The sequence below is a fragment of the Coenobita brevimanus genome, chromosome 87 (assembly GCF_032717465.1).
Source record: "Coenobita brevimanus isolate Jiangsu-jjx chromosome 87, ASM3271746v2, whole genome shotgun sequence".
In the NCBI taxonomy this organism is placed as follows: Eukaryota; Metazoa; Arthropoda; class Malacostraca; order Decapoda; family Coenobitidae; genus Coenobita; species Coenobita brevimanus.
In genome coordinates, this window is record NC_137040.1 from 22520414 (window position 1) to 22541060 (window position 20647).

General features: G+C 46.2%; 1 protein-coding gene across 1 annotated transcript in view; it reads right to left on the reverse strand.

The window, feature by feature from the left end:
- Positions 1–20647, reverse strand: part of LOC145411007 (MOXD1 homolog 2-like) — a 51559-nt gene that overhangs the window by 15482 nt on the left and 15430 nt on the right. The window contains exons 3-5 of the mRNA XM_080281065.1: positions 8239–8631; positions 5979–6179; positions 5237–5396 (exon numbers count right to left, since the gene is read on the reverse strand). Of these exons, the coding sequence (XP_080137191.1) occupies positions 5237–5396; positions 5979–6179; positions 8239–8631 (754 nt within the window). The remainder of the gene's footprint in view (positions 1–5236; positions 5397–5978; positions 6180–8238; positions 8632–20647) is intronic.

Genomic DNA, 20647 nt, shown 5'->3' on the forward strand with positions numbered 1-20647 from the left:
TGAGAGGGAGGGAAGAGTTACTAAAAATGAGAGGAGAAATAAAAAGACAGGAAAATGGAAGGAGGGGGATTTAATATACTAGAAAGACAGGTAGGTAGGTAGGTAGACACAGACAGACAGATAGAAAAACACAGACAGATACGTAGATAAAGAAAAGGAAAAATAGAACCAGAAGCTGCAAAAGAAATAGAGCAACGTATAGCCTGCAAGAAAGTCAGGGCAAAAATCCAGCCAGGTAAATCAGGTTAATTGCATCATTAAGAAGCTGCCATCCCAAGCAATCAAGGAGGCGGGATTTAAACTTACCGCCTTGAGATCCCAGCCCTCCTTGTTGTGCCTCTCTCCAAACAAGCACGTTAATCACCTGGTTAATATCCCACACCAAGTTGCCTCATTATCCCAGCACTTACCGCCCTACCTGACAACTACCCCACTTAGCAGGGAGAGGGTGGATGTTGGGGGTTGGTTGGTGGGTGTTTGTGTGTGTGTGTGTGTGTGTGTGTGTGTGTGTGTGTGTGTGTGTGTGTGTGTGTGTGTGTGTGTGTGTGTGTGTGTGTGTGTGTGTGAGGGGAGGGGAGAACCATTTTGCTAGCGTGTTCAACACTTAAACATATTTGTTGACACGTTGTAGAAGGGAGGGGAGCGAATCGGGATGCTCTCTCTCTCTCTCTCTCTCTCTCTCTCTCTCTCTCTCTCTCTCTCTCTCTCTCTCTCTCTCTCTCTCTCTCTCTCTCTCTCACACAGAATTAATTCGTCATAATAAGAGCATTTACCTCCCTCCATCAGCTTGTGGCTGCCAGAACATGCTTAAGGAGGGAGGGAGGGAGGGAGGAAGAGAGGGAGGAGGAAAGGAAGGGAGGGAGGGAGGGAGGCATGAAACAAGGATAGGAGGGAATGAAGAAAGGAGGAGGAGACTAAGGAAGGGAGAGAGAGAGGGAGGAGAGAAGGAAGGAAGGAAGGAAGAAAGGAGAAAGTGGGGATGGAAAGATTAAAGGAAGGGAAAGACAGATGGAGGGGACGAAAAAGGAAGGAGAGCGGAAAGAAGGAGGAGGAGGGAAGGTGGGAAAGATGAGGAAGGAAAGGAAGTAACATACTGGATGAAAGAAATATAGAAGAGTGAGGAATATGGAAATACAGTATATAGAATACATGAAAGAAGGAACGAATGAAGTAGAGAAGGAACGATGAATGGAATGAAGAATGAATGAAAATAGAAACGATAAATTGAAGGAAGGAAGGGATGAAAAGATGGAGTGACGGAAGAATAACACATGAATGAATGAAGGAAGGAAAGGAGGCACAGGAGGAAAGGAAGGAAGAAGGAAGGAAGGGCAACGGTCAGACTCAGCAGGAGATCCTTAATGGGTGGGATGTGAGGGAGTACATAAATATATAAGGAGGGAGGGAGGGAGGGAAAGGAGGAGAGAAGAAGGAGGTAGGAAGAGAGGAGATGAGAAAGGAGGTAGGAAGGGGGGAGAGAAGAGGAGAGGTAGGAAGGGAAGAGAGAAAGAAAGATATAAGGAAAGAGAAGGAAAGGAAGATGTAGAGAGGAGGGAGGGAAGGATGGATGGAGAGGAAGGGAAGAAAGAAGAGAAAGGGAGAGGGAGGGAAAGAAGAAGGAGAGAAGGCGGGAAAGAAGGAGACAAGAAAGGAGAGTGAGAGAAAAAGGGGTACTTAGTTGAATGTAACACTAGGTGCGAAAAGATGAAGGAAAGTGGAAAGGGGGGAGAGAGAGAGAGAGAGAGAGAGAGAGAGAGCGGGCGGGGGGGGGGGATAAGTAAGAGCATTAAGGAGAGAGCACCTGTAAAGGCAGTCGAATGGGGGGTGAGGGGCGAAGGGAAGAGGGAAGGATGGAGGGAAGGGAAAGGAAAGGAGAGAAGGATGGAGAAAAAAGGAAAAGAGAGAGACGGAAGTAGATAGGAACAGAAAAATGGAGAGGACGGAGGAAGAGGGTAGGGGAGGAGGAAGAGAGAGGCTGAGAGGAGGGAGGGGGAGGACGAGAAAGAAGAGGGGGAGAGGACGAGAGGGGGAGGAAGAAGAAGAGAAAGGAAGGGGGAGAGGAGTGATTTAGATAGTGGGTGGAGTTAAGGAGAGGGAAGTAAACACGGCTCACACACACACACACACACACACACACATACACACACACACACACACACACACACACACACACACACACACACATACACATACACATACACACACACACACACACACACACACACACACACACACACGGTACTCTTAGACGTGGGGTAAAAGGAGGAGGAGGAGTCAAAACAGGAAACAAAGAATAAGACCTGGTGGAACGGAAGAAGGAAGAGGCGAAATTGAATTACTACTCCGTTCTACTTCTTCCTACTCCTCCCCTGCACCCAACTACACTCTTCTTTACCTCCCTACAACGTCCTGCCCCTCCCTACACTTGCCTACACCCTCCTATTTCCTCCTACACCCTCGTACGTTATCCTGCACTCCTCCACACTCTCCTGCACTCCTCTTTACGCTATATCTCACGGTACCTAATATATACTCCCTTTTTTTTCCTACACCCATCTCCACCCTCCTCCGCCCCTTACACCCTCCTCCACCTCCTACACCCTCCTCCACCTCCTACACCCTCCTCCACCTCCTACAACCCCTACATATCCCTGCGTCTCCTACACCCACCAAGACTCCCTGAAGCCTCCTAAACACTTTTACGTCTTTCCTACGCATTCCTACAGTACACTTCCTTGCCTCCTTGTGTGCCTGCCTACACCTTTTTACGCCTGTTCTTCTTTACGCCTACACCTTTTTACGTCTACACCTTTTTACGCTTACACCCTTTTCCGCCTCTCTACGCTTCTACATCCTCCTACTTCTCCCCTTGCACCTCTTTCCTGTCCATTTAGGCCATCCAGACTCCTCTTATATCCACCTACGCTTCCCCGTACGCCCTACCTGAGTCCATTTACGCTCTACATACGCCCCCCTGCCTCTCCTTACTCTCCTCCTTCCCTCCCTCCTCTCCACCTTCCCTCCCTCCTCTCTACGCTCCCTTCCTCCCTCTCTCCTACACTCCAACCTTTCCATCTTCATCACCTTCCCCTACATCACCCTACGCCACTTTGCCTCCCATCTACGTCTTACCTACGCCCATTTACGCCCTCCTCTATCACCCTAAAGCCCTCCATATCTCCTGCCCATCCCTCCCTCCCTCTAAGCAACATCACCTTAACCTACATCACCCTGTGCCACCCTGCCTCTCATTTATGCACTATTTGTCCAGTTACGACGTACCTACGCACATTTTTACGTCCACTCCATCTTTCGTAGCTTCCCCACCTCCCCGCAGCCTCATTCCTATATCACCCTACGTCCCATCCCCCTTTCATTTCCCCTAATCCCCTATCCATCATCATCACCCTCTTCTGCTCCACTCTGCTTCCTACCTACGCCATACCTGCGCTCATCTACGCCGCCTCCATCTCTGTCACGCATTCCTCCATCCCCCCTTGCTCCACGTCCCCCATTGGCTCATCCCGAAATCACACTTCACTTTCCACCTCCCATTATCGGCATCTCCTGTCTTCATCACTTTCCTTTGCATCACTCTTCCTCCCATCCATCCCTTACCTACGCCATACCCCTTGCCCATCTCCATCTTTCCTTGCCAACCCCCAACCCCCCCAGCCTTATCACCTACATCATTGTACGCTTACTTAACTCCCCTACCCCCTCTCCCATCTCTCCTTCACCCTCCGCTACATCACTCTACGCCATTCTCCCTTCCATCGACGCTTCTCTTTACGCCTTTCGTGCACCTCTTACCTGCCACCCAAGCGTCTTTAACATAAACTGGACCTGAGGGAACAGACCTTCTAGCCTTGGAGGTCTCACCCTGTGGCACATGTACAGGCGGCATCAAAAGTCCTGTTCCTCTCGTGTTTTTCTTTCCATGCATTTTGAAGATACAGTGTGGTGAATCTGCAGCAACTGACACGGATGGTTTCATATGACTTCAGCTTCATGTCACGAGCGACGTTGCTACAGGTCCGTGGGGGGGGGGGGAGAGAGAGGACTTTCGATACCCACTGTACACTTGGCCACATATAAACCTGGGACAGCGTTTGTGTAAAGTATAGGTGTAGTCACAATTACGGACGTTCATGCACCACAGCCACTTGGTCACTTCAACTCATATTTAACACCTCCGTTCATTCCCGTCAGTGCCACCAACAAACATGCGATTATGTCAAGATTGTCAAGTGTGCCGAATGCTAGACCTCTGCTGCGTATTGAAGCTGTCCCATGTTTATTTGTTGCCAACTGTACATTCAGCTGCATTCCCACGTGTGACAGGGGCTGGAGTGTTTGATCGCGGTAGTCGGGCGGTGCAAGTCAGTGAATAACAGAAACCTCACAGTATTTATGACCTAGTTAAAGATTCAGAGTAAATGTTTCACTGTCAGTACGGTTTTGCTGCTATAAATGACGCTATAAACCCGAATCACCTGTGTGGTGGACAGTATATTATAGAACTTACGTAAACACACTGATATTAATTACAAGTCAGTTCATAAGTAAAATTATCCCTTGTTCACACTCATTTTCGTACCAGTAGCTGTCTGTATATTTCAGTGGCAAACAGCTGTCTACAGAATTGTCAAGTGGTGCACAAAAATTAAGAAAGAGTAATAGGGGGAGGGGTGAGGAAGTCCTGATCTAGTCTATGTCCAGAGTCAGAAGCGTAAAAAATGTCCTGAATTATTCTTACGTCTCTCAGCCTAGTTCCTGTTTCTACCGACGCACATTTACGCCATCCTGCTTCTTCCTACACCAATTACACCTTGCCAACGACCTCCTGTTTTTTTTTTATTTTTTTTTCGCCCCCCTACTCCAACTTACGCTTCCCTACATACCCATATACTCCATCAATCCACCTATTCTTTACGTACTTTTCTTCTCATCGCCCTTCCTACCTTCCTCCCCCCGTTCCTACGTTCCTCCACTTCTTCCTACGTTCCTCCACTTCTACGTTCCTCCACTTCTTCCTACGTTCCTCCACTTCTACGTTCCTCCACTTTTTCCTACGTTCCGCCACTTCTACGTTCCTCCACTTCTTCCTACGATCCTCCACTTCTACGTTCCTCCACTTCTTCCTACGCTCATCCACTTCTTCCTACCCTCTTGTACTTCATCCCCCCCCCTATCCAACTTCTCCCCTACGCCCACTTACACTACGCCCACTCACCAGCATCGTAGTTCCTGAGCACCGGCGTATATGTGATGCGTATGCCCGACTCGTCCGTGAAGTGGTGCCCCTCGGGGTTATCGTAGTGGGTCTCCATGAGGTAGTACTCGGGACCCTTCGGTGTGAGGGGGTAGCCAGCCTGCTCCGGGAGGGACAGACCCTGGAGGGGGAGAGAGAGGGCGTTATAGCTGGTTTGTTTTGGATCAATAACCCCTTTCAGCTCAGTCGATGGCCATGTGTAGTCAGATTGGAAAGTAAATTTTACTAGTAACCAAGGATACCGACCCTGCTGGGAGGAAGGGGGTTAGTTGACAGGGGATAGATCGGGGAGATATAACCGGGATAGGGATGAAAGATGTGTGTGTTGATGAGGGATAGGTAGGGGGAAGAGACAGAAGAGGTGTTGGCAGGTGGTGAATAATAAGCAGAAAATAATAATACTGCAGTTGTGGACACTTTCACTGAGCACAATTATTGGCTGATTAGTTCTCCCTCTATCCTATCTTTCTCATCCCTTGCTTCCTCAACCCCATCCCAACCCCATCCTTAAGTGTGAAAGAGGTCGGGAGGACATGTATAGCCAAACTGATAGATATATAGATAGACAGGTAGGTGGAGAGATGGATGGATTGATGGATGAATAGACAGACAGACAGATAAAGGGATAAAGATGGACAAACACAGAGAGAGAGAGAGAGAGAGAGAGATATTCACCTTCCTGCAATGCACCACCCCAACTCACCTCCGAGCCAACCGCCCAGGCCACAACGACATGGTTACAGGTCCTAATGTAGTCTATCATGGTAGGGGAGGTGCAGCCCAGACCAGCAGACCCAGCCAGACCCTCAAACCCCGCCTCCAGACCATCCTGCAGGTCCGTGCACTCGTACACTATGATGTGGTGCACGTACTGCTCGTGGCCGGGGGTGAAGACAGGCTCGTACTGAAGGGATAGTGGAATGAGAAGGATGATAGTATAGTAGTAAAATAATGATAATGATAATAATAATAATAATAATAATAATAATAATAATAATAATAATAATAATAATAACAATAAAGTTAATAATAATATAATAACAATAATAATCTTTCTAATATCAAAAATTAAAACAATAATAATATAAATAATAATAGCAATATTAATAATAATAATAATAAGAACAACAACAACAACAACAACAACGATAATAATACCGGGTAATAATAATAATAATAATAATAATAATAATAATAATAATAATAATAATAGCAATAATAATCTTTCGAATAACAAAAATTAAAACAATAATAATATGAATATTAATAGTAATAATAATAATAATAATAATAATAATAATAATAATAATAACCCCTTCCCTGATTATACGGGTAAGAGAATTAGCATAATTTTTGCATTAATTAGCATCATGAAGTCCAGCCAAACTTATAGAACTTTTTATCACTTCAAAGTAATAATTTCCTTTTCTATATTAACCTTTTTTACTTTAAGAACATATTTTTTCTATACCGTACTATATTTTAGGGGACCTGACAATACAATTTTTTTTTTTACCAATATAAAAGGTATCTGATTATTTTCTGATATTTGTGAGACTGAAAAATATATAATTGTGTGTGTGTGTGTGTGTGTGTGTGTGTGTGTGTGTGTGTGTGTGTGTGTGTGTGTGTGTGTGTGTGTGTGTGTGTGTGTCCGTCCGTTCGCCAGCTTGATCGTAATTTATTTTTTAGTTTTATCAGGTTGTCAGTCCGTGTGTTTGCCTGAAGTAGTCGGTTTGTGCATCTCTTTCTGTCGGTTCGTTTGTTCATCAGTTTTTTTTTTGTGTTGTAGTGGGATCATGAATTCGTGGTACACCGTGGGCGGTTAGAAGATAGTCCGCTGTACCGTGTCTTGACGACAGGTCACCTTACTGAACCTCCATACCAATTCTATGTACAGTAGAACCAGCAGCGAAGCTGCTTCAACCATACCAAGATCAAGAGGAAGACCGCATCAGCTGCTCTTCCTCCGCGCTTGTTGCCACCCCACCCAACACCACCCCACCCCACTAAAGCCACCTCAACCCTCCGGAAATTATGGTGCAGTGGAAGGAAAAGAAAACACGACAATTTTGCACAGGCTAAGTGGCCAAATTTGCAGGGAGTCGATGTGAAATTGCGCCAGGTGGTGACGTCACGGCCCAAGTGAGAGTTTTGTGGCAATAGTCATGGTGAGGTATGTATTAGTACAGCTGGATCTGACTGATATATATATATATATATATATATATATATATATATATATATATATATATATATATATATATATATATTCAAGATATAGCTTCATCCTAAGCGTAAATATTCAGCCTTGATATTCTTCACATCAGCCATTGGGTGGTTGGCACATCATCAATAATTGCTGCTAAAGCTTTTACCGACGCCAATATCATTTGTAATCATAAGCTTCATACCCAGTGTTGATGGCGACACCCAGCACAGAATTAGAACTCGTGAAAATGTATTTCTTATTGCATTTCGTTCTTTCTTTCTGCCATTCCCGCTTTCCATGAAAAAATTAGATATTTATGGGATGACAAATGCTTCAGGTTAGTGACTTTTTATCAACAACTAAAGTACCATAAATATATGTAATATTGCCACATTACGCAGTGTAGCGATCACTCCTGACCTTCACTGAAAGACTTGGTATATAAATAAAGAACAAATAAAGAAGGATATAAAGAAAGAGCGCAGTACTGTATTTTTGACGGGCTGGTGATGTAACAAAATACAGCAGTTACCCTCTGACTCTGCATAATGGAAACTAATTTTATAAAGACAAAAATACAAAAGTGTGTGTGTGTGTGTGTGTGTGTGTGTGTGTGTGTGTGTGTGTGTGTGTGTGTGTGTGTGTGTGTGTGTGTGTGTGTGTGTGTGTGTGTGTGTGTGTGTGTGTGTGTGTGTGTGTGTGTGTACCTGTTGATATGCCCTAGGGTAATTAAGACCCACAAATGACTCACCCTAATGACGTGGTTCTTCTCAATGAGCTGTGGACGCTTAAACACCTTGCACCAATACATATCCTGCTCCCCCTCCACCTGTACCCCGGGGTTAGTCAGCACCCACGCCTTGCTGGGAGGGTGGTGGTGATGGTGGTGGTGGTGGTGGTGATAGTGGTGGTGATAGTGGTGGTGCTGGCTGCTAGTGGGGGAGGAGGATGGGGGAAGGCCGGATGGGGGGTAGGCTGGGGGGTGGAATGGGAGCGCCGGACCCCTCTGACCACCACGCTCCAGGAGGAACATGGTCTTCACCCCCCTCCTGACGCGGCCGTGGTAGTGCAGGCGGGGTCGTGGGCTCTCGGGGTCAACAGGGTCGTCAGGGTGGTAGGCCCATAGCAGTCGTACCGTGTCGTTCTGAAAGGGTAGGGAGTGGTGGAGATTACTTGGGGAGAATTGGTGTCAAAACAATGGTACTTTTAATAATAATAATTTAAAACAGAGTAATAAGAATAACAGTAAGTATTAGCAACACCAGCAACAACAACAACGGTGGTAGTAGTAGTAATAGTAATGATAGTAGTAGTAGTAGTAGTAGTAGTAGTAGTAGTATTGGTAGTCGAAGAACCAAATTCAATACCACACACAAAAACCTCAACAGTCTTTCCTCACAATCTTTTTACCTACCTTTTTCTCTCTCCCTCCCCTCCCTTCCCCTCCTCCCCATCCCGCTTCTCCTCCCTTCCCACTTCCCGTCCCTTTCCTTCCCTTCCATCCCCTCCTCTCCCCTCCCAACCACTCTACTTCCTTTTTACCCTCCCCCTCGCTTCCCCTCCCCCACCCCTCCCCTCCCCTCCCCTCCCCTCCCCTCCCCCTCCCCCCCTTACGCGAGTGTTTTAAGGATGTGGTGTTACCCTGGCTAAGGAAGTTGGGGGGGAGGAAGAATGGTGGAGGAAAGATGTTAGAGAGAGAGAGAGAGAGTGGAAAAAGAGAAACGCCAGTGAGAGAAAAAAGGAAAGTGAGGAAAGAATGAGAGAGAGAGAGACAGAGAGACAGAGACAGAGACAGACAGACAGACAGACAGATAGACAGACAGACAAACAGAGGGTGAGTGTAAAAAGAGAAACGTCAGTGAGAGAAAAAAGGAAAGTGAGGAAAGAATGAGAGAGAGAGAGAGAGACAGAGAGACAGAGAGACAGACAGACAGACAGACAGACAGAGGGAGAGTGTAAAAAGAGTAACGTCAGTGAGAGAAAAAAGGAAAGTGAGGAAAGAATGAGAGAGACAGACAGACAGACAGACAGACAGACAGACATAGACAGACAGAGGGAGAGTGTAAAAAGAGTAACGTCAGTGAGAGAAAAAAGGAAAGTGAGGAAAGAATGAGAGAGAGAAAGAGAAAGAGAAAGAGAGAGAGATAGAGAAAGAGAAAGAGAGAGAGAGAGAGAGAGAGACAGAGAGACAGACAGACAGACAGACAGATAGACAGACAGACAGACAGAGGGAGAGTGTAAAAAGAGTAACGTCAGTGAGAGAAAAAAGGAAAGTGAGGAAAGAATGAGAGAGAGAAAGAGAGAGAGAAGCCAGAAAAGTGTGAGATCAGAGATGAGTTTTCTGACCGTCCTTGATGCTGCCTCTCTCTCTCTCTCTCTCTCTCTCTCTCTCCCTCTCTCTGCTTGCTTGTAAACTCTCCCCCTCTCCCCTGCACTGTCTTCTCGTATTCTCTTTCCTATTTTCTCCCCTCACTATCCTCCTCCTCCTCCTCCTCCTCCTCTTTGTGTTGTCTAATATATTACTCACCAAGTTCTCTTCTTCTCTTTTCTTTTCTTTTGTTTTTTTTACGTCCTTCTCCCAAACATCTAAAAGCCTCACCCACTGTTTTATCGTCTCTCTCTCTCTCTCTCTCTCTCTCTCTCTCTCTCTCTCTCTCTCTCTCTCTCTCTCTCTCTCTCTTCTTTTCAACTTTCCTTCTTCCTGTTTTCATTCTGGGCTTGTAATTTATTTTGTTTTATTTTCGTTCCTCCATTTTCCCATCTTCCTCCTCTCTCGTACCTCCTCCTCCTCCTCCTCCTCTTCCTCCTCGTCCTCGTCCTCGTCCTTCATCCTTTACTTCTTACTTTCATTTTTGGCTCGTCTTCCTCTTGTTCTTCATTCTTCCCCTCTCCTCTTCCTCTTGTCTTCCTCCTTTGTTTTGTTCCTACGCTCTCTCTCTCTCTCTCTCTCTCTCTCTCTCTCTCTCTCTCTCTCTCTCTCTCTCTCTCTCTCGTCTGACCATTTTCCCTCCCTCATGTTTCTTCCTCATTCCTCTCTCATTCCTTCCTCTCTCCCTACCGTTTATTGCTCCTTGCGTTCCTTTGTACCCGTACGTTAAACCTTGTACTCCTTTGTTTCCTCTCTCTCTCTCTCTCTCTCTCTCTCTCTCTCTCTCTCTCTCTCTCTCTCTCTCTCTCTCTCTCTCTCTCTGGCATCATCCTTATTTCTACATTCTTGTCTTCTTTTTCTCCCACCTTCCTCCTCCTTCCTTCCACACCCCCTTGCCTCTTCCCCTCTCCGTCTATCCTTCTTCCCCTCCCTCCCTCCTTCCCCTCTCCCTCTCCCCCTTCTTCCCTTCCCTCCCTCCTCCTCCTCCCTCCCAAGCCATCATCTCCCAGGCTGCATTTCACTGTAAAGAAGATGTTATAAGCAGTCTTAGGTATCATCATCTTTCTCTAAGCACTCCTCCTCCATCCTTGTCTTTCTTAACAACTTTCTTTTTTCTCTCTGCTTCCAGTCTTTGCTCTCTTCCTCCATCACACACACACACACACACATTCACACACACACACACACACACGTCGACGTCTCCACGAAAGAGAAGCAATCAAGTGGTTCCGCTTCCTTGGGCCTACTGTGTGTGTGTGTGTGTGTGTGAGAGAGAGAGAGAGAGAGAGAGAGAGAGAGGAAATTAAGGAAAATGGAAGGGTGATTGGGAAACCTTACAAGTGCAAGGCTTCTATCATATCCTATAGATGATTCTCTCTCTCTCTCTCTCTCTCTCTCTCTCTCTCTCTCTCTCTCTCTCTCTCTCTCTCTCTCTCTCTCTCTCTCTCAATCGGGTCTCAGGGATCGGACTATCTACCTACTCCCTTCACTACCATGACCTCGTTTTCATTTTGATCAGGGTACCATTAAATAACAATACAATTTTCACTAAGGATTTTTCTTTACTCTTTTTATTTCAACTTGGCCCAGATTTTCGTTCATTTCTCAGCTTCTTTCACGTAGTTCAGTCACGGAAGAACAGAATGCAGTGGCACTACATCCTCTCGAGAACACTTCTTCGTGACTAGCACAATATTCTGGTGTTAATCTCCCGTTGCAACTTAAGTTGGTGGGATGGCAATTTTAGGCCAAATAAGAGTAAAAAGAATATAGTAAAAGGGAGATTAGTGAAGGATATATTATTTAACTTTTTCCAGCGTTTGACAAGCCAGTTATACTCTCATGGTTGTAGGTAATGACTGGCTCTTAATCCTTGTAGTTCAGACAGACAGACAGACAGACAGAAAATAAAAGCTAATTCTCATGCGCGCTCTTGTAAGAATCACGCGGGGTTACACAAATTCACAAACGGCATCCATTTTGTGGTTGTTAAGAGGTGATCAGGCATTAATTGTAAAAAAATAATAAATAAATAAAAAGCAAAAACTCTGAACGCTAACAAAAGAGTAAAATGTAATCCAAGCATAAGAAAGGGTTAGGAGAGAGAGAGAGAGAGAGAGAGAGAACCAACACCTCCTCTTTCCTTCTCCTCTATCCTTTACCTTTAGCTGATAGAAGAGTTTTGTTAGCCATGACCTTCCCTATACAGGTCTATTGCTGTGTGCTTTCCTCTGTACTCCTTTGAACCTTTGCACTCCTCCTCCTCCTCCTCCTTCATCTCAATCCTCCCTCTCCTCTTCCTCCCTTTCCTCCTCACTCCATCTCGTCTTCCCCTCTCCTCCTCTTCCTCCCTCCCCTTCCCTCTCCTCCTCCTCATTCGCTGCGTAGACCTTGTTCATTTTGTCCCTAGTTCGAGTCCACTTGAGTCAGTCAGGGCGGGGAATTTTACTGGGGGGGAAGGAAAAAGCTGATAGGGCGGGGGGGAGAAAGCTGGTGTTTGTTGTCCGTGAGCTTGAGTGTTTGAGAGAGAGAGAGAGAGAGAGAGAGAGAGAGAGAGAAGGAGAGAGAGAGAGAGAGACAGAGAGTTTCTATATATGAGAGAGAAATTTTTCGGTATCGAGTTTTTTTTTTCCACCCATTTCCTCATATTTCAGTTTATTGCATTTCCTGCTGTCATTTCTTTCTTACCTTCCTTCTGTACTTCGTTTTCATGCTCCTCTCTCTCCTTCCTCCCTACTTTCCTTCGTTCCTTCCTTCCCTTCCTCTCCATTCCTTGCCTTTCCTTATTTGTTTCCTTCCTTCCTTCCTGTCCTCTTCCTTCCTTCCTGTCTTCTTCCTTCCTTCCTTCCTTCTCTCCTTCCTCCCTTTCTTTCTTCTGTTCCCTCTTCATTTCCTCTCCCTTTTCTTTTCTCTCTTCCCTTCCCTTCCCTTCCATTCCATTCCTTTCTCTTTCCCTCCTTGTGTGTTTCATTCCTCCCTCCATTTCCCATTTTCTTCCTCCCTTGCTTTCTTCTTTCCTAATTTCCTTCTCTCCTTCCTTCTTTCCTTCGTCTTTCTTCCCTTTTCACTTCATCATCCCGCAATTTCCTCTCTGCTGTCCTTTCATGTTTCAATCGTCCTCTCATCCTTCTCTCTCTCTCTCTCTCTCTCTCTCTCTCTCTCTCTCTCTCTCTCTCTCTCTTGTCGGCCTCTGCTCCCTTCCTTTGTCTCCCTTCCGTCTTTCATTCCTCCTCCTCCTCCTTCTCCTCCTCCATCTCAGTCTTCTTCTTCATCTCCATCTTATTCTCTTCCTTCTCTCTTCCTTCTCCTTTTCTTCTTTTTCCTTTTAACATTGAGGGACGGAGACGCGGCAAAGTCTGTTTTCCTCAGTATTAGGCCAGAAGGTAGGTAGGTAGGTAGGTAGGAAGGGAATAAAGGAAGGAGGAAACAATGAAAGGGAGAGGGGACTGACTGATTAATATAGATGGAAGAATGAATGATGATGAGGAAGGTAGGATGAAAAACTGGTGAAAAGAGGGAAAGGAGGGAAGGAAAGAAGAGAAGGAAGGAGGGAAGGGGCAGGAAAGTCGAACAGACGAAAGAAAGGATTGAAGGACGACGGAAACAATGAAAAATAAATGTAGGATGGTGGGAAGGAGGGAGGGAGGGAAGGAAGGAAGGCACGAAGGAAGGAAAGAAGGGAACCGAAGGAATGACTGAGAAGGTAAAAGGGTTGACGAAGGAGCTAATTACGGAAAACGAAGGAATGATGATGAAAAGAGGGAAGGAAGGATGAAGAAAAATCGGAGGGAAGAAAACAAAGAAGATGAATGAAGGATGAAGAGAGGATTACGGGAAGTGAAGGAATGATCAATGAAGGAAACGAGTGTAAAGAAATAAAGGAATGATGAAGGAATGACGGAAGCAAGGAGAGAGGAAAGATAGGGAGGACACAGTAAAGGAAGGAATGAAGGAAGGGAAGGAGGAAGGAGAGAATGAAGGAAGGAATGTGCCCGCGTCAAACTCTAGGTCAACTTGGTGGATGTTGGGTGGTTTAAGTTAGGCCATATTCCCTCCCCACTCCCCTCCATGTCTCTCCCCATCTTCTCCCCTTCTCTCTCTCTCTCCCCCTCCCCTCCATCCCTTCCCCCCCTTTTCTTCTCTTTCTCTCCGTTTCTTCCTCCCTTCCTCTTTCTCCCTTACCATTCATCCTTTCCTCCCTTCCCTCCCGCGTCCCCTCTTCCATTCCATCCCTTTCCCCCCTCTTCCCTGTCGTCCAACCCTTCCACCCTCCCTCTCTCCCCTACCCCTCCCCCTCCTCCAATCTCCCCTCCCTTTCTTCCTCTTTGTTTCCCCTTTGTGTGTGTGTGTGTGTGTGTGTGTGTGTGTGTGTGTGTGTGTGTGTGTGAGAGAGAGAGAGAGAGAGAGAGATGGGTGGGATAGAATAATGGGTTGGCTGGTATAGGGGAGGGAGAGGGAGAGGGAAAGGGTGGGAGGGGGAGTGGGGAGGGGAGTTGGATAAAGTTGTGTAGGTGTAGATGGTGGATGTGAGTGTGTTGGGGAAATTGAATTGTGTGTGTGTGTGTGTATGTGTGTGTGTGTGTGTGTATGTGTGTGTGTGTGTGTGTGTGTGTGTGTGTGTGTGTGTGAGAGAGAGAGAGAGAGGGAGAGAGAAATGGTGGCGTTTTTTCTTATCTTCGCCTCTCTCTCTCTCTCTCTCTCTCTCTCTCTCTCTCTCTCTCTCTCTCTCTCTCTCTCTCTGCTGTTATTTTTCTTATTTTCCCCCCTCCATTGTTTCCCCCTCAGAAATCCTCGCTTTATATTCTGACCCAATCCTACATTTTATCTCTCCCTTTTGTGCCCTCTCTCTCTCTCTCTCTCTCTCTCTCTCTCTCTCTCTCTCTCTCTCTCTCTCTCTCTCTCTCTCTCACTTTTTATCCTCACTCACTCGCTTTTTTCTGCTTAGTGTTTTTCCGTGGTCTCATCCATTGTTCCCTTAAAAAAAAAAACACCCGATTTTTGGCTGCTCTGTTTTAGCGTGTTTTTATTTTTTAAGGAGAAGAATGTAAGGGTCAAGGCTGGCTATTGTTTTTTTTTGTGTGGTTTTGGTTTCTTAGGTGTACATATGACCTTAAACACACACACACACACACACACACACACACACACACACACATACTACACTTACTGTTTTAGCTCAGTGTTTTGAATTTGCAGGAGAAACAAGAGGTATGGGAAGGTTCTCCACTCTCCCCTCCTTGTTTATAATGGGAAGAAAAATCGTAGTTATGACTGAGTTCTTGATTGTATTTGTGGATCTAAGACCTTGCCAGTCCCCTCCCCATGACGGAAACAGCGCCCCGGTGAAAGGAAATTACCACACACCTACACTCGTACACATAATTCTTCATACATTCAACAGTCATTCACCACCATTCATTATTAAATCCTATTCACTGAACACATACATTCATCCCTTCTCCCCACACCAGTATATAGTAACACCGACCCACTCTCAGGTCTGGCGCTCAAAGACGTGATAGGTGAAGCCCCCATTGTCAGGGAGATAATTCGTCGGATAAAAACACGCTCCCTAAACCCCAGAATTACTCCAAACCACTATCACCACCGCCGCTACCACCACCACCACACAAGAGGCGCCCACCGACCGTGCCACCTACCACAGTTGCATTGGGAAGGCCTGGGAGAACAATAAGAAAAAAGTCTCCCCTTGCATCCCACCCCTTCCCTGCTCTTTCATCTCGCCCTCCTCCTGTACCGCTGTATTATTTTTCCATTTTCTCATAGTTCCCCCCTTCACGCCCCCATTCTCTTTCCTCTCTCTTTCTTTCCCATTTTTTTTTTCTTTTTTTTTTTTCATCCTCTCTTTCTTTCTCTCTCTCTCCCTGCCTCTCGGTCTCCCCTTCATAGCCCCCATCTGTCTCTCTCACTAACTTCATTCTTTTCCAATTTCCTCTCCCCCCTTGCCTATTTTTCTTTCATTCTCTCGTCCTTTCTGTGTATCCTGTGTCTTAAATATTTTTTCTAGTTTATCTTTCTTTTTCTCCACGGCTCTCTTTCGCTCTCCACATTCTCTCTCTCTCTCTCTCTCTCTCTCTCTCTCTCTCTCTCTCTCTCTCTCTCTCTCTCTCTCTCTCTCTCGATTAATTAAAACACAATCATCGCCTCTCCATAACTCCCACAATCGGCTTACCTTCGTCTCTCCTAATTGGTGCACGGGGCCAGGTAAGTGCCAAGGGTGTGCCATGGTCGATTATCCTATCCTTAATCTACGGAAATTAGACCTTATGGCAGTTTATTGTCTTTATGGTCGATTATCTATCCTTTTACTACGGAAATTCGACCTTCTGGTAATTTTTTGCCTTTATGGTAGATTATCCCATTCTTAAACTAGTGAAAGTCGATTTTATACCAGTTTCTTGACTGTATGATAGGCATTCCTATCCTTAAACTACTGAAAGTCGACCTTATGGCAGTTTTTTGTCTTTATGGTTGATCATCCTATTCTTTAACTACTGTATTTTGACCTTACAACATTTCCTTGTCTTTCTGGTCGATTATCCTATCCCTAAACTACGGAAATTCGACCTTTTGGCAGTTTTCTTATCTTTAAACCACCGAAATTCGACCTTCCATGACTTTTAGCCTGCAGTCCACTGGGCTAGCTCTGCCCTCCACCATTTGGCTGCCCTCCCTTCAACCCTCATTCCCATTCTTCCATCTCATCCTTGGTCTTCCCCTCCTCCACTCCCTTTCCACCTCACTCACATTCTTCTAGTCAGTCTCTCATCCTCCATCTTCACGTGCAGAGTAAATCGATGAGAGAAGTGTGTAACGAGGCCCCCAAAGCTGCTTTAAATATAACAGTTACTTGGAATACTGAAAAAATAATCTCAGTCCCTATTTCCTCCTTTTTACGACCTCAGAAACGACCCAACCTTAAACACGACTATTAGAAAAATCTCTGTTCATTACGGTTGAAAATCCCATTAATACACCCTCTAATGACGACCCTAATATCCCCCTTACTACGACCTCCAGCAATCCACAAGAGACCTCAAATGACCCAGCTTCCAAAACTTCTGTCAGAGTCCTAATGAAAGTCTCTCTTATTGCCTTCTTGTATGGGATCAGGGGAGGAGGGGCAGGGGAGGGGGAGGGGGAGGAAGAGGAAGGGAGAGGGGAGAGGAGGGGAGGGGGAGGAAGAGGGAAGGGAGAGGGGAGAGGAGGGGAGGGGGTGGATGAGGGAAGGGAGGGGGGAGAGGAGGGTAGGGGGTGGATGAGGGAAGGGAGTTGGGGGGAGGGATGAGGGAGGAAGAGAAGAAGGGGAAGGTGAGGTCTTAAATAGAGGGAGGTGAGGGGAAAGAGGGAAGGTGGAAGAGTGAAGGGGAGGGGGAAGTGGAAGGGGGGGGAGAGTGTATGGAAAACCTGGGAAAGAGAGAATGGGGAAGGGGAAAAGCGGTAAGGGAAGGGGAAGGGGAAGAAGGGAAAGGAAAGGGGATGGGGAAAGGAGGGAAAGACGGGAGGGGAGGGGGAAAGAGCAAGGAAAGGGAAGGGGAAATGGGAAATGGGGAAGACGTGAGAGAGAAGAAAGGAAGGGGGAAGGGGGAGAATGAAGGGAAATGGAAGGTGAAGGGAAAGGGAGAGATAAAAGAAGGGAAACAAGACGGAAAGGGGGAGGGGGAAGCCAGGGGAGAGGAAGGGAGGGGAAGGAGAGGGGAGGGGGTAAAGTCTATGAGGGAGAGTGATTAAGTGCTAATGAGTTGGCTGGTGGGGTTCTTGGAGGTTAATGAGTAGCGAAGGGGGCATGGTTAAGGGGTCGATGGGGAGGGTGAGTAGGTGGTTTAGATGGGAGGGTTCTCTCTCTCTCTCTCTCTCTCTCTCTCTCTCTCTCTCTCTCTCTCTCTCTCTCTCTCTCTCTCTCTCTCTCTCTCTCTCTCTCTATAACTAACTAACTATCCTTCCATTTGTTTTTGTCTCTGTTTATCAGTCTATATCTGTCTGTCTGTATGAGTCTATCTATCCATCTTCTTTTACCTCTATCTATCAATCTGTCTCAGTCCACTGCTCGTCCTAACCCTCGCATCCACTCCCCAACTTTCTCCAACTCTTCCACATTCATTCTCCCCCTCAGCGTACCCTCCCCACCCCACTCATCTTCTCCCCTCATTTCCCCCTCCCCAACATTCCCCTCTTCTCTTTTCCGTCCAACCCCATTCCACATTATATCCCATCCATTAACCCTTTCATCCCAAGTATGTCATGGACATATTTTTAACTTAATCCACGTTATCTAACTCCCCCTGCCATCACCCCCCACCTCCACCGTACCCCACCCCTAAGCCACCTTAACCCACCCCTCACCCACCTTACTCACTCTTTGCCTTGACTCACAATATCATACCTCACTGCCCTTCCCTACCGACCCACACTCCTCCCCACCTATCCCTCCACGCCTTTGGTCTTGCCCCAACCCACCATATCCCACCCCACTGCACCACCCACCCCACTCCAGTGCATCACTTCACCCCATCCCTTCTCGCCCAAACTCACAACTTCCTACCGCACCATACTACATCGCCTAACCCACCACACCTCACACCAACTCTCGCCCTAACCCACCCAACCACTCCCCCGACCATCCCGCCCCATCCCACCCCCACACAGCAGGACCGTTGCCTTCCACCCTCAACTTCTTCCCACCCTCCCCGCCTCCCACAACTTGCTGCACCAGGCCCTCAAAAATACCCAGGCACCCGGACCCTCACAGAACTGCAGGCACGTCTCACACATTTTTTTTTTTTTATCAATATATTTCTGCTCTGATTTGTTACTTATGCATTTTTAGCCCTCTCATGGTCGGTGCAGCTCTGTGACGCTATTCCGACTAACGTTAGATGATTGTATTCGACAGATGATAAATACTGAAGCCTAAGTGTCACCAGAGAAATACTGAATCTTAATGTTTTGCTTAGAGTGTATTGTGTTTGGCCTTATCTGCTAGTCTCCTTGTCTTTTCGTCTACAAATTAACTAAAATAATGTACGGAAGATTATGATAAAAATTTTTGAATATGCATACTGACCCATGGATGGAGTTGCTAAATTTTGGTGAAAGTATGTCCAGAGACAAGGATTCATTTCTGCGTATTAAGTGTGTATAAGAAAACTGGGCAGACTATGCTAGTGCTTATAGGTATGCCATAGTAAATAAATCGGAGTAGGGATGCCAACAGCATCTGGTGTTCCCAGGCGGTCACCCATCCAAGTACTAACCAGACCCAAGCAACGTTGGGTCTGATTAGTACTTGGATGGGTGACCGCCTGGGAACACCAGATGCTGTTGGCATCCCTACGTGTCAAGTGGGGTTGGTGGAGGATTAGTGCCCCTCCCTGTAAAACAATTAACTCTAAGCCATTGGCCACCCCGTCTGGGATACATGGCGTCTGGCAATGAATGAATGAATGAACGTTTGAACAGCTTGGCAGGCTGTGTACAATTTCCACTTTCAGTTATCTTTTGTACTTCTTTGTCCTTTTAATCAGATTTCTCTAAGCTGACTAAATCTCCTAGCCATAGCCAGCATGATAATACAGTACGCCTGAAAAGGTTAATGGGCGGAAATAATGGCACTCCTTCTTACTAACACCTGCATTCGCGAACCGCGAGCAGAGAGTTTGTTTTCCTTGGCGTGTCTGTGTGAACAAAGCTCCGTTTTATCCGATTTTAAAGAAAGTAGTAGAAAGGTTTGAGGATCAGCCAAGTGGCTGACATTGTTTTTATAAACAATAGGTCAAATCTCAAGATCACAAGGCTAGGTCAGATTTTTACCTAGCAAGGTCAGCTAAATTAGTTTTTACCCAGTTTAGACCAAACCTAATGGATATGCTGAGACTAAGGCAAGAAACGAAGGGATTCTATTTGAGGACAGTCAAAGGTCAGGGTCACAGGGCACGGTCAAATTTCGACCCGTACAGGTGTGGGAACATATAACGTTTCGATTTAACGAACCAAAATTAGTGGACGGGTAAATGTCAGCTAAGAGGTTGACCTACTATTTTTGAGAATAGGTCACCGGTCAGTATCACATGACAGTGTCAACTTAAACAATTTTTGACCAATTCAGGTCAATCATTGTGGAAGGGTTTAGGGTAAGGCAAGGATATCGGCATTTGATTTTGAGTCAGTCATATCGCAGGGTCACTGGGAAGGTCAGAGGTCAGGGTCACAGGGCAAGGCCAACACAGTCTGGATACGAATTGGACCAAACTTTGTGGAAGGGTTACGGGTTAGGGAGAATGAAGTAATACGATTTTGAAAAGCAGTCGGTCGAAGGTCTAGGCCACAGGGCAGTTAAATGTTCGGACCGTAGACCAATTTGTGGATACACACATTACAGACTCTTGAAGTTCTTGTTATGCCTATATTCTGAATGAAAATTATTTTGAACAGAGGAGTAAGTCTGGTTAGGCGACTGTCATGTTTACCCTCTGCTGTGTGATGCCTTAGCCTCCTTTAATGTGGGAAAATAATAAGATGGTTAGATTTGTCCTCCCTCGTGTGTTGGACGAGGCGAGTTGGGGACGCAGCGTGTCTGAGCCCAAAAGGGTCGTTAAAAAGTTCATGCCGTCTGAGATAAAGACTTGTTTTCCTCGTTGTTGTGGTGTTGGGGAAATTATTCATTGAGCTATCTCCCTCCCTGTCTCCATCCCTAACTCTGCCTCTCCCGGACCAACGCTGGGAAGAATAAAGTTTTAATTGAAGAATCTGGTCGCCGAGGGAGCGCGCCATT